Below are 12,898 nucleotides of genomic sequence, written 5' to 3'. Positions count from 1 at the left end.
GGATGGCTGTGCAATTGTCCCTTTATGTGTGTATGGGTTACCGCTTGTTTTTCCTCCACTCTGGGGACAGTCTCCGCATCTCCGGTGGTCTTTTGTGCGTGGTGGGAACTGTTATGCCCCATTCTCTCAACAGGTTGCTGCCCTCTTCTGGTGTGGAGATGGTGAAGTTTTTCCCCCCACGATGTACCAGCAGTTTAACAGGGAATCCCCACCGGTAGGCGATGTGTTGTTCTCGGAGTTGCGCTGTGATGTCTTGGTAGTCCCTCCGGCGTTTCAGCGTTGCTGGGGAGATGTCCGCAAATATCTGGATGCCGTGAAATTTATCCGGCAGGGCTCTGTTTGCTCTGCTGCCCCTTAGTATGATTTCCTTTGCATGGAAATAGTGCATACGCACCAGTATGTCCCTGGGGCTGTCCGGTGGTAAGAACCTCGGCCGTGCTGTTCTGTGGGCTCGGTCCATCAGCAGGACATCGGAAGGTAAGTCAGGGGCCAGACTTCTGAGCAGTTCCGCTATATAGGTTGGAAGGTCCGTCGCCCCAACCGTTTCTTTCACGCCCCGGAGTCTCAGGTTGTTACGCCTGGCTCTGTCTTCCATGTCGGCAAGCTTATTTTCGTATGATTCCATGCGTGCAGCGAGATCATCCACCGTGTGTGTCAGGGTATTGTGGGCTTCGGCATGGTCCGCCATTTTATCCTCCATAGCGGAGGTTCTCGCGCCCAAATCTTGGAGGTCTTTCCTGAGGTCTCCGATGGACGTTTGTAGGGTGGTGAGGATTTTGTGGGACATGGTATCCAGCATGCCTTGTATCAGGTCTTTAGTGAGCTGGGGCTCAGGATGTGGCGACCCGCGGGCCTGCTCTTCTTCCTCCTCTGCGCCATCTTGGCTATGTTCCAGGGGCTGGATAGTTTTCCCCTGGTGTGCTTTGGAGGTGAAGAAGTTCGCCTTTTCTTGCTTCTCGGTGGCTCTCTTGCTTTTTGCCTGGGACATGATGGTATTTTCGGATGGTATGGGTCACAATTGTGGTTATGTGGGCCTTTTGACGGCGGAGCTAGTGCTACATGCGACCGTTCTCCATGGGTGTCAGGACACGCCCCCATTTATCCGCTGTTTTAATGCAGATCTCTTCATTATTAGTTAGGTCCTCTATTGACTCTCTCTCTTTCATTCTGATAGCCACTTTAATTTTTATTTAATTTTTCTTATTTTTATATTTTTTTCTCACTTCTTAAGTGTGCACCTTAATTTTTATCTCCTTTTTTATATTTTATGTTATTTATTTACTTTTTAGCCCATCTTCAGTGTAGTTATAATATTCAATATATATATATATATATAAGATCCAACAAGAAAGGCTGCTCTCCGGACTTTAAAACGCAAATTTATTAGATAATATTAAAAATAACGACCAACGTTTCAGGTCCCCGTTTGGGACCTTCTTCAGGGTCAAAAAAGGACAACAAGACAACAAAATATTGTACACCAATGGACAATATATACCATAATATTCAATAAAATCACTCACCCAGGTGTGTTCCCGTTCGTTCCCGCCGGCACCCAGTGCACTTCCGGGTATGTACGCGCATATATGTGCGTACCGCTCCCTCAGCTTACATGCCTACGTATCGGATATCCCGTCTCCCAGGCAACAGTGTAAACAAAACACTCTACTGATATAAACAAGGGCAGCGATCGGAACGGGGGATATATATTAGATTTAGGTGAAAGAGCATGATAGTGCATTGTGCATAAAAAAGGTCGGGTGACTTCTATCCAGACTTGGGTGAGGGGGCATCGATGAACCATCCCCCAGGGCCCAAGCTCCAAGCATCCCCTGCGGAAGAACCAGCCACAGCGGCCCTGCTAACTAAAATGTTTACCGAACTCAGGCAGGACCTGGCAGCAGACCGGGCAAGCTTTAAAGAGGCCATAGAGGGGGCCACCACAAGGCTCACCCATCTGGAGGCCAAGACAAGCACACAGGATAAGCGCCTACATAACCTGGAACGGAAACTAGATGACCTCCACAGACAACAGCTGAGCACAATAGAGAAAGTGGAGGCCTTAGAAGATCATAGGAGAATAAATAACGTGAAGGTTAGGGGGAAGGAAGATACCTGATGACTGACCTCCCACACTATGTGAGACGCCTAATTGCCACACTTCTGCAACCCAAACAAGCCAAACTCGTAAAGATTGACGGAGTGTTCAGACTGCCCAAGCCGAAAAATGTAACCACAAACGCCACGGCTGATGTTATTATAAAATTTCAGACCCACCAGGACAAGACAGCTCTCCTGGCAGTGACTCTGGGGAAAAAAAAACCCTGTCATTTGAGGACTCACAAATGCTGCTATTCCCTGACCTCACAAGAACCACACTAAGTTGGCGTAAAACGCTCCAACCTACCCTACAACTACTGAGAACAAATAACATCCTGTACCGCTGGGGCACACCACGGATGCTCACATTCAGCACCAAAGGAACTGTCTACAGAGTAAAAAGCCTGCAGGATCTGGACACTTACCTGGGCCAGATGGGCCTGAAGGCCCCACAAGCGGAATCCACGACCACCTCCACCAGACTGAATCCTACCACCGCCAAGGAATTCGTACCCAGGTCAGCCAGACACACCACATCAGCAGACGATGCTACCTGAGAACACCAAACTCACAGAAGGACTCTCCACCCCATTGGAGGCCATAAAACCCACCACTGGAATATGTGACTATAACCACTAAGGGTTTTCTGTTTTTGTTTTCTTGTTTATTGGCTGCCACTATAAAGCATCGCCTTGGAGAACGTAACTCTAAACATTATACCCGTGGGACCTGGACGCACTGAAGGGGATTGCTATCTCACCTTCATTTGAGTACTTTGCTTATGTTTTCATTTCACATGCCTTTTTTTTCTTTCCCCTTCTCTATTTTTCTAATGGCAACTCTTTAGACAACTCGAAGGGAGAAAATAGATAAGGGACGCACCCTTAGAACAGAGCAGCCCACCCAGGCACCAACCGCGCCTCTCCCATATGGTCCTCCAGGCCCACCCAGGCACCACCCCCCCCCCCATATTAATGTATCTAACGGATAAAAGTGTTATCTGTAGGAACCTCGAGGGGGGCTTTTCTCCTCCCCCTGGAACACTAATGCCTGAGTAAGGAACCCTTTGATCTACGAATACCCATGTGCTCAGGGGACCACCTTAATCTTATTGTAGCGTTATACCGTTGTTAGACATGTCACTAAAATTTATAATCCACTCAGCACAAGACCGCACACCGGACAGCTAAGATGCCTATTTTACTATATACAGAACATATGGGCTATGGCCCATCCTGTTGTCTCTTTGCCGTTGGCATTGCTATACTAATATGATGAGTGAGCAAAAATTAGGGATTTAGAAACTATCCTCACCGTTAGAGACCACCAAATGTAAAAATAGATATTTTAGTTACAGTTTTCGTTTTACTTTAAAAGTTTATGTTGCATCGAAATGAGCAAACCTGGAGTCTCTTAGTTTGCTAAAACTGAATTACCACAATCCGGTGATCTTTTGGATACCACTCACCGATCTCACCTAATGCTCACAATTTATTGCTAAGTCTCCTTCAATATGCAGTATGCCTGTCAAAAAAAATGTGCTGAATTCCATGTACAACTGTTTGAACCTGACAAACTTTTTCTCTGTTATATTTGTATATTGTGCAATCTTTGAATTTACACGTGCACAACAAAAATAAAGAATTAAAAAAAAAAAAGACCTGAGTGAGCTCGGTCCGGCATAAGTGCGGAGTGACTGACTGCAGGATAATTAGCTTGGGTGTGGTAACCAGCTGTAAAGTAAATAGCAGCGTTTAGGCTTTGCAAATAGATTCATTGTGGCCAGCTATACAAGGCCGCATATTGCCCTTGGGTATGGGCCTTATTATGTACTAAAACCTAAGTCACAGAAAATTCGGAAAACCTGAAATGATACTTCTCCATAGATTCTAACATATCGTGTATTAATATTGTATTAATACAAGTAGTCTGATCAGCTAATTTATCTTAGGCTTAAACAAGTCACTCCATGTAGAGGAATGGGTCATTAGGATTTGGGAAATTCTTCAGTAGAAGGGTATGGGTAGTTTCTCTGGGTCTGTGAGAGAGTCCACCAGAGTTGTGGCCTGGAACAGGGTGAATGTGACATACACTAAGGGACTTCATTCGTAAGAAACTGGACGCTGGGGTTATCATTGTGAGGGACACTGAGGCTCGCATGGCAAGAATGCCCTCAGATGGGACAGGCATAACAGGGGTAGGCCTTATGATGGAGGCAGCCATGAAAGGGGTGGGAAAGGAAGATACAGGAGGTGAGGGCATAGTAAGGGCAGAAGTGATGTTTCGTTAGGAGTAGGCGTGACTGTGGATAGGGGTAAATCTGCCTTATCCCTTCTTATATATTATTTATTTTGTCTTCTGTATATCCAAAACATGTGTATGTCCAGGCATTGCAATATACAGTAATCCATTATCGGTCATGATATTAAAATCTCATTCTCATTAATAAATCAAAGATTTTAATTCAACCCCAGAAGTAACAAAGAATAGATCCATTGTTTTTCCTTCTGTAAAAATTATTGGAATTACTCTATTTTTGCTAACACAAATATAACATACATTACATGTTCCTAACAACTGCTGCATTAGTGTATTTCATTCTGACACACTTGCAACCTTAAGGTATATATTTATTTTAATTAATTCACCGAAAGCTTTCCTATAACACAATTATAAGTTTACAAGGAAAAGCCTTCATTGAAGTATTTCCACATGAATTATCTCTGTCAAAATTTTCAATCAACAAATTCAATTTCTCATTTGCTTTTGATTAGATATCTCGGATAAAATATCTACAAGACCTTAAATAATGTTGTTTATTGCACCAAAAACAAATAACTTTAGGAGTTATAGTCTGCCTTTAATTGTTAACTCTGCAGTTTATAGTTGAGACAGTTGGGAGTGGCTCGGCTGTCTTTATCACTCTTTCACACTGAGTCCTAGAAAAAGGAGGAAGAGTGGACGAAGGAGGATCAAATCTGTGCTTCTTTCTCTGCCTAATTCCACAAGACATTTTAACCCCTTAATTTCTGTTTTCCCTCCTTACTTTATCTAAGAATACAGCAACTTCCATTAAAAAGTCCTTTTTTTGTTTAGCCATCACAATTGCAATTGGATCTAGATCTTGAAATTTTCTCACAAATTCATGAATTAACTGATCTTCAGGAAAATTAGCAACAAGTTTATATTCACTTTCAAATTTTACAAGAAAACTAAAAATATCTTCATCATTGTGTGGTTTTAATTTTTCCAACATTTCAATGTGTGCAAAATCATTCCCTGTTGTTGATCTTATTAATTGTGTTACAATTCAAATAAACATACAAAGTCATCCAATTCTTTCTACTATTCAACATCCATTAGCCTCTTTCCATATACCAACCTATTTATTCCAACAAATTCTCACTTGCCTTGTTTGCTTTCCTTACTCCAATATGCTAATAACCTCTTACTGAACAATATACACAATATTACATAAAGGTCTTAACTAGGATATTTGTCCAGCAAAAATCCCTCTTCTTTTTTTTTGTTCAGCAGCTCACTACTGCAAGCCTCTAGCTAATGGCCAACAGCTGGAAGACCTCCCTCACATTCCTCACTGAGTTTTACAAATGTTGCAATCATCCCCCATAAACCAATATGTCAGAGCAGTCAGAGCGAGAGAGAAAGCACAAGGGGGGGGGGGCAAGAGGGAGGGGGAAAGAGAGAGAGAGTGTACAAGCAGCGGCTGTCAGCATTTTCAGCCAGAAAGTTTAACTATGTGAGTGCTGTACAGAAACATAAAGAATACAAAAGAACAGGACATAATGACCCCAAAGAGTTACAACACATTTACCCTTCCCTCATTAGGATAGAGGAGGAACATAACAAGAAAGACATAGACTTGAACGTTACATATATTGCAAATAAAAACATATACACCACAAATCCTTACAACAAATACAAACCGAAAAGAAACAAACCCCTTAAAAGAAAATGCTGGCTAACAATAAACTCAAGTCACACCCGCACACGCAATCACATCATAGACAACGGAATTTCAACTAAGCAACTATCACCCTACCATCACACCATGCAATCAAACAAATGAATCAAACAAATACTAACTCTAAACCTAGAAGTGCCCGCCCTTCATCCGGCGTCAAATATAAAATTAAACCTACCTACATCGCTCTTTCTTAGATCTAAAAAAAACGCTCTTTACCAAGCTAAACAATGCTCTTTACCGAACTAAAAACTGCTCTTTACCGAGCTAAAAACTGCTCTTTACTGAGCTAATGATAGAAATCAAAATAATACTGTACAGTCACATGCAAAGAAATTAAGCAATAAACAGCCTGGATATGCAATCAATCACTTACACACTCAAGACCCACACTCAAGAGGCAGATAGAAAAATTGACAGGTTCTTTTAAAGAGACACTCCAGGCAAGCTATTTACCTGTCTTTTTTGTTTACCTTTCAATAGCCGTCATGGACACGGAGTTAGGCCAGTCACAAAGATAGGAGATATATGCAAGGTGCTTACGCATTCATTACCATATATATGGAGGTGATCAATGTGGGGGTCTGTTCTCCGGTGTCCCCAAGGTCGGCTATTCATCTGCAGAGGTCCATGTTCGGGCGCCGAACTGTTTTAGATCAAATCAAATGTTTGTTTATTTGTCTAGCTACTCCTTTCCAAATTGATTAATTAATTGCATACACGCTTCCTTAGAGTAATTCACACCGGACACAAGTTGCTGGGAATGCTTTATTCCAAGGAGTGGGACCCTCTTTTAAAGCAGAAATACGTCATGTACAGTCACAGTTAACATAAAGTATACATTCAACAATTGGTTAACAATCTAAGGGGTCTTGTCTAAACCCACTCTACTGGGCGTGACCCCAGCATCATCACATGACATTTCTTTGTATCCCAGCCCCATTCCAGTTCCATTTTACTACATGTGGCATGTTTCTAGAGAGAACCGTTACTTGAACAAAGGAAGCGGGGGAGAGGTTAGTAGGGGAGCAGCTTCTCCATTTTGTTACACAAGGCTTTGCTCAATAGGAAGGGGGGGAAGAGTGAGAGGGGTTTACAGACGAAATGGTTATTGTGCACACACTAAGGGGGAAGGGAGCTTTACTCTAGAAGCCAGACACACAGATAAAATAGACATTTTATCTATTCAAGTATTTTGTCCATAACAAAACAATCTGAATGTACCAATAACAACAGTCTGCACAGAGACCTGCGAGTCTCATTATCTGATGGCTTAACTGTTTTATATCTGATCGTATTGTTATTATAAAAGATAAAAAAAAAAACAGCAGGTCAGTTGCCAAGTGAGTGAGTGGGGGGGGGATAGGAGATTACCGGCTGTGTCTGAGGACCGGGGAGTGTAACACCGGCTGACTCCGAGGCTGTCCTCCTCTCCCAGGGCTATCTAACAGCTCACATCTTCCAACGGAGCCGCCGATCCGCCATCGGAGTCACTGGGCCTAGCGGAGCGCAGACACTGCTAATATCCTGCATTATGGAGTGTGACATGCTGGAGAATGACGTGTTGGAATCACTGGAAGACCTGGGCTATAAAGGTTCACTAATGGATGAAGGAGCCTTGATCCAGGCAGCCAGTCAGGGAGCCCTTTCTCAAGAATATACCAAACTCTGTGCATGGCTGGTGACAGAGCTTAAATCGTTCAGCAAACTAGAAGAAAACGTGGAAGCTACTAACAGCCCTGCTGAATCAAAAGGATTCCAACTAGAAATGAGCGGTCTTTTAACCGAAATGAGCTGTCCATATGCCTGTCTAACATCAGGAGAAGTTACAAAACGCCTCCTGGACAAAAGAAATTGTCTTCTCCTGCTAACGTATCTCATTTCTGAACTCGAAGCTCCTAGAAATCTTTGTGTTACTATGCCTTCAAAGAAGGAGAAGGATGGTGGTGGTAGTGAGGTATTTGTCGAACTCAAGAGCATATGCATGACACTGGGAATGTCTAAACCTCCTGCCAACATTACGATGTTCCAATTTTTTAGAGGAATTGAAAAAAAGTTGAAGGAGACCTTTTTAAAAGTGCCACCTAATCATTTAGGAAAGCCCCTCTTAAGCAAGACATTGGGCCCTTCTCATTGGGAAAAAATTGAAGCAATTAACCAAGCCATATCCAATGAATATGAACCACCTCCTCCAGAAATGCCTCCCTGGCAGAAGAGAAATGATGGACCACCACAAGGAGGCAGCAGAGGGGGAGGAAGAGGTGGATATGAGCAGTCATATAGTGGCAGAGGAGGCTATGACCAAGGTGGTGGAAGAGGAAGCTATGACCACAGTGGTGGTGGAGGAAGCTATGACCACAGTGGTGGGCGAGGAGGTTATGACCACAGTGGTGGGCGAGGAGGTGGTCGTGGGAGTTATGGCCATGGTGGCAGAGGAGCTAGAGGAAGTAAAGTTCAAGGAGGCTGGACAGACGGTGGTGGTAGCAGTACAGGAGGCGGCTATCATGATGGTGGTTATCGAGATTCTGGTGTTCAAACTGGCGGCTACCAAGGTGGAGGAGTAGGTTTCCAAGGTGGATATCAAGGAAGCAGTGGAGGATATGGTGGCTACCAAGGGTCATCCTATTCTGGAAGTGGATACCAGGGTGGAGGTTATCAACAAACAACAATGACAGGGGAGGCAGCCGTGGAGGTGGGAGAGGGGGCCGTGGTGGTCGTGGTGGAAGAGGAGGACAAGGTGGAGGTTGGGGATTACGAGGTGCCCAAAACTATAACCAGGGTGGTCAGTTTGAGCAGCACTTTCAACACGGAGGTTATCAGTATAACCAGTCTGGCTTTGGACAAGGAAGACACTACACTAGCTGAGGTTGTTTAAGCTTAAATTTCAGTAGAGCTCAGGTAATAGGAGTGACAGCCTGATGACACAAGTTACTGTTTCAAGGCATCAGTTATAACAGGATATCTTTCTGCTTATGAATGCAACAATATAACCTGATGCATGTCTAAACCTTACAAAGACAAATGATGCTTCCTCATATGATTTTTCTCCTTAAGAAGTGAAATCTGCAGTGATAGCCTTATCCATTGTACCCACCTTTCATACAATCCAGTACTGCAGTCCATATGTATTGTACATCTGAAGCGCTCTGAACTAAATATGTCGGACAGCACATCCAGTCAGTAGCAGTAATTGATAAGGGCAGGGCTCTTAAGTAATGACCAATACAATAAAATATTCAGTAATAGTTTGCAAAGGATGTCCTTTGAAATATTTAGTTCATGACATCCTGGCTTTATGACATCAACTGTTTAGGGTGTCTTAATCGATGAAGAAGACTCATAGTTTGCCATTGATGATTTAGATGAAACAAAGCTTTTGTGCTTCAATCTTGCACCTGATAAAAAAAAAAAAAAAAAAAAAAACTCTTTCCTTATGGCTTTTTTTGATAACTTCATATCAATGATGAGTTGAGGAATTCCTTAAAGTCTACAACAAAATTAATTTCATGAGTGAGATTTAGTGTTTTATGGAGGTCAGTGCTGTTCCACACTGGTTAATGTTATGTGAGCTCTACTGCATTTTCTAGCCTTCTTTTGCCTCTGGCAATCCACGCCATATTATGCCCTAAGGGTCCTAAATGCTGCTTTGGCAATAAATGGTTACCAAGTTACATTTTTGAATTTAATCTGCGCTTAGATTACATTTAAAAAGGAACATACACTTTGACCGATCTAATTAACAGCTGTGGTCTAAAACTACTTGAAAATACTTTGGAGTAGATAATTCACCTTTATCATTTGCGCATACCTTCATACCTTTAATTTGTTGTGCGCACTTTTTTTTTCTTTTCATTTTTCTCTTTATTTGAGGAAATGCACTACTCTTTGGGCAAAAGGAGTTTATGTCCAAAGTTGTCCTTTATAAATGCTGCAGAAACAAAGCCTGTATGGGTTTGCGGTTTATAATAAAGCCTTTACCAAGAGCCTCAAGATGCTTTGTGTTGGGTTTACTGTATACAAAAGCATTGTTAAGCTGTGAAAGAAACCAGTTGAAGGTGTGCTGTTTTTATGAAAGGTGAACAATAAAGTTCCTGTGTGTTTTTTTGCCAGCAATAAAAATCATATTTACATAAAAAATCTCCCTAATACAAGCAAATTTGATAGAATCAAGGTAGGTCACATTCTTATTGCAGCCACGTCGATAATACCTTGCTATTGGAAGTCTACTACGTTACTATCAATTTTAGGAAGCACTGACTTTAGTGCTCGATAACAAAAGGAATGAACTGGTGTTTAAGCATGCGTGGGATAGGCATAAGGCTATCCTAACTATAAGATAAGGCCAGGGACTAATGAAAGTATTTAGAAAACTGGGCAGACTAGATGGGCCGAATGGTTCTTATCTGCCGTCACATTCTATGTTTCTATGGTGTTGCAGTAACCCTCACCTCAAAAATTAATTTTCAGTTTTATTGGGACACCTGGGAAAATGATATAAGTAAAGAGTTTCTCCTATAGACAATTCCACATGCCCTGTTACATATTGATAGACAATATATTTAGACATAAAATTGGTTATATTACTCTTTGTATTATATTTGGACAGGAACAAATCCAATATTTTATTATTATACAGTTTGATAATGTGAAATATGTTTTTTAAAATAAAATAGTTTGTGAAGTACTGATACTTTAAGTATGTCAAATCATTAAACCAAGGAATTTAGCTGATTTTAACATTACAAAACAACTTAATTGTTGACTGATCACCGTTTTAGGCTTTAAAATTGGATATCCTAAATAAGTCAACCACCAGACAGCCTGTAATCATTTATTAGCAGCAACTATCTTGAAGGTTTTTAAATAGTTCCTGACTTTTGACTCACTGTGTATCGTGACTACTGTTAGAACTTAGCTAGCAGAACACATATCTTCTAAAATTAAAAATAAAATAAAATAATGAATATTTCTTAGCATAAAACATATATTTTAATTCCCAAACAGCAAAAGTTGTTTATCGTATGTATCACTTGCAATTTTTGTTCAAACCTGAAGCTCTGTTCCATATTGAATATTTAATCTTTATGGAATTAGACATTTTTCACATCTAAACCTTATAACATAGCTGGACTTACTAGAAAATCACAATTTCGCTTTTATGCTATATTCACTGAGCTGGACATTTTTTCTGTACAGTGTATTTATTACATACATACCAAAACATAGTCATAAGTGTAGCGTGAGGTTTAAAGGAACAGTCCGATCACCATAACCAGTGTAGTTGTAAGTAGGTACACCATTTAGAATGATATGACAACTTACCTGGGGTCTATTGAGTGCCAGTTACCTCTTCTTCTGGAGCATGGAAAATACTACATGCACCTTCAGTTAGCTGCTCTGAGCTATGCCTGAGGTGCATGGTTGTTTCATTGGTTGAGAGCTTCACCTGAGCACTGCCAAGCTCAGTTCAGTATTGCATCTTTCAGGCTACAAAGATAGAGGTGGCCTCCAGTTTCAAATAGTTGAACTACTTACTAAGAGATCGGTCTGGTCGTTCTTGGCACCTAGCACCAAAACTACTACAGAGGAATGTTACACCGTGTAGTCACAATTCCCTTGGGAAGTTTGTCTATTATATTGTATGCACATCTTCAAAATTTAAATGTAATCATCACTACATTAATTTTTTATTGACTGTTCTGAAGTTGAATTGTGTACTTTAAATGTTCAAACAAATTACCAATTTAATCTGCTTAAATTCTTCTTACTAGTGATTTTCAACTGACAAATATTAACTTATATTTCTAAGAAAACCAATCACGCATTTTTCAAAGACTAATATTATTTGCAAATAAATTGAGTAGTGAGAGGGAAGAAGACGATGCAGAACAATGGATTTTTTTATTCAGGAAAAACAATAGTTACTAATTGCATAACATGTGGAGGATAATTCAAGTATTGCAATAAGTAATATATTTGGAGGGAAGGATAAAATAATACACACAGCAGGAGAAATCATGGCAACAAAAGGAATACTGTGATCGGACACAGGAGAAGAAGGAACAAGGCGACTCCCTCTCTCTCCTAAACACTGAACACAAATTATTACAATTTTCAAAAGTGGGACAATAAAAAAATAGTAACTCACCCGAAAAGAAAAAAAAAAAGAAAAATTGGGTGGTCATCAAAAATGCACATTTAGAAATAAGCTGTCAAGCAAGCATGGAACAACCATAAAAACCCATAAAGAAAACACATGATATAAAAAAAGAATACACTAAAGAAGAAGGGGAGGGACAAGAGAGGATGATAATGGAGCTTTAAAAATGAATATAAACACAGAAGAGAGGGAGGAGGAGATAAAACAAACAAACAAAAAAGATCCTACCTATTGTTATTAACATATTATGCAAAAAGACTGCCCCATAAGTCAACTCTTCCATATCATAAGAGAACAATGCATTTTTATCATTATCAATGAAAGTTGGGAACATTGATAGCTGAGTTAAATATGGGGATATGTGTATTGTTTAACAGTATATTAAAAATATTCACTATAATGCAAGATATTTCTTGGAAAATTACAATTTCTGTTTATTCTTTTGCTACTTGACATAATCTTTTTCAGTATATACTATGATATTTATACGATTTAATTTTTTAATTATGCATTTTAATATCATATTTACTATATGTAACGTATGGTAAAAAATATTAAAACATATGTTAAAGAAACACAATTATATATCTGTACATTCTGGAAATAACATATGGTTGAGAATGCTTCCTTGGAGACCACAATCTTTGGTTTCT

The 12,898-nt window shown here is 40.5% G+C and overlaps 1 protein-coding gene across 1 annotated transcript; it reads left to right on the top strand.

The window, feature by feature from the left end:
* Positions 1–7,444: 7,444 nt before the first annotated feature.
* On the top strand, positions 7,445–8,960 carry LOC134600830 (protein FAM98A-like). The gene has a single exon (XM_063445219.1). The coding sequence runs from the start codon at positions 7,620–7,622 to the stop codon at positions 8,958–8,960; it is 1,341 nt and encodes a 446-aa protein (XP_063301289.1). The 5' UTR covers positions 7,445–7,619.
* The last annotated feature ends 3,938 nt before the right edge of the window (positions 8,961–12,898 follow it).

This window comes from Pelobates fuscus, chromosome 1 (genome assembly GCF_036172605.1).
Source record: "Pelobates fuscus isolate aPelFus1 chromosome 1, aPelFus1.pri, whole genome shotgun sequence".
NCBI classification, from domain to species: Eukaryota; Metazoa; Chordata; class Amphibia; order Anura; family Pelobatidae; genus Pelobates; species Pelobates fuscus.
The sequence above is the reverse complement of the archived record's forward strand: the minus strand, read 5'-3'. Positions and strand labels throughout refer to the sequence as shown.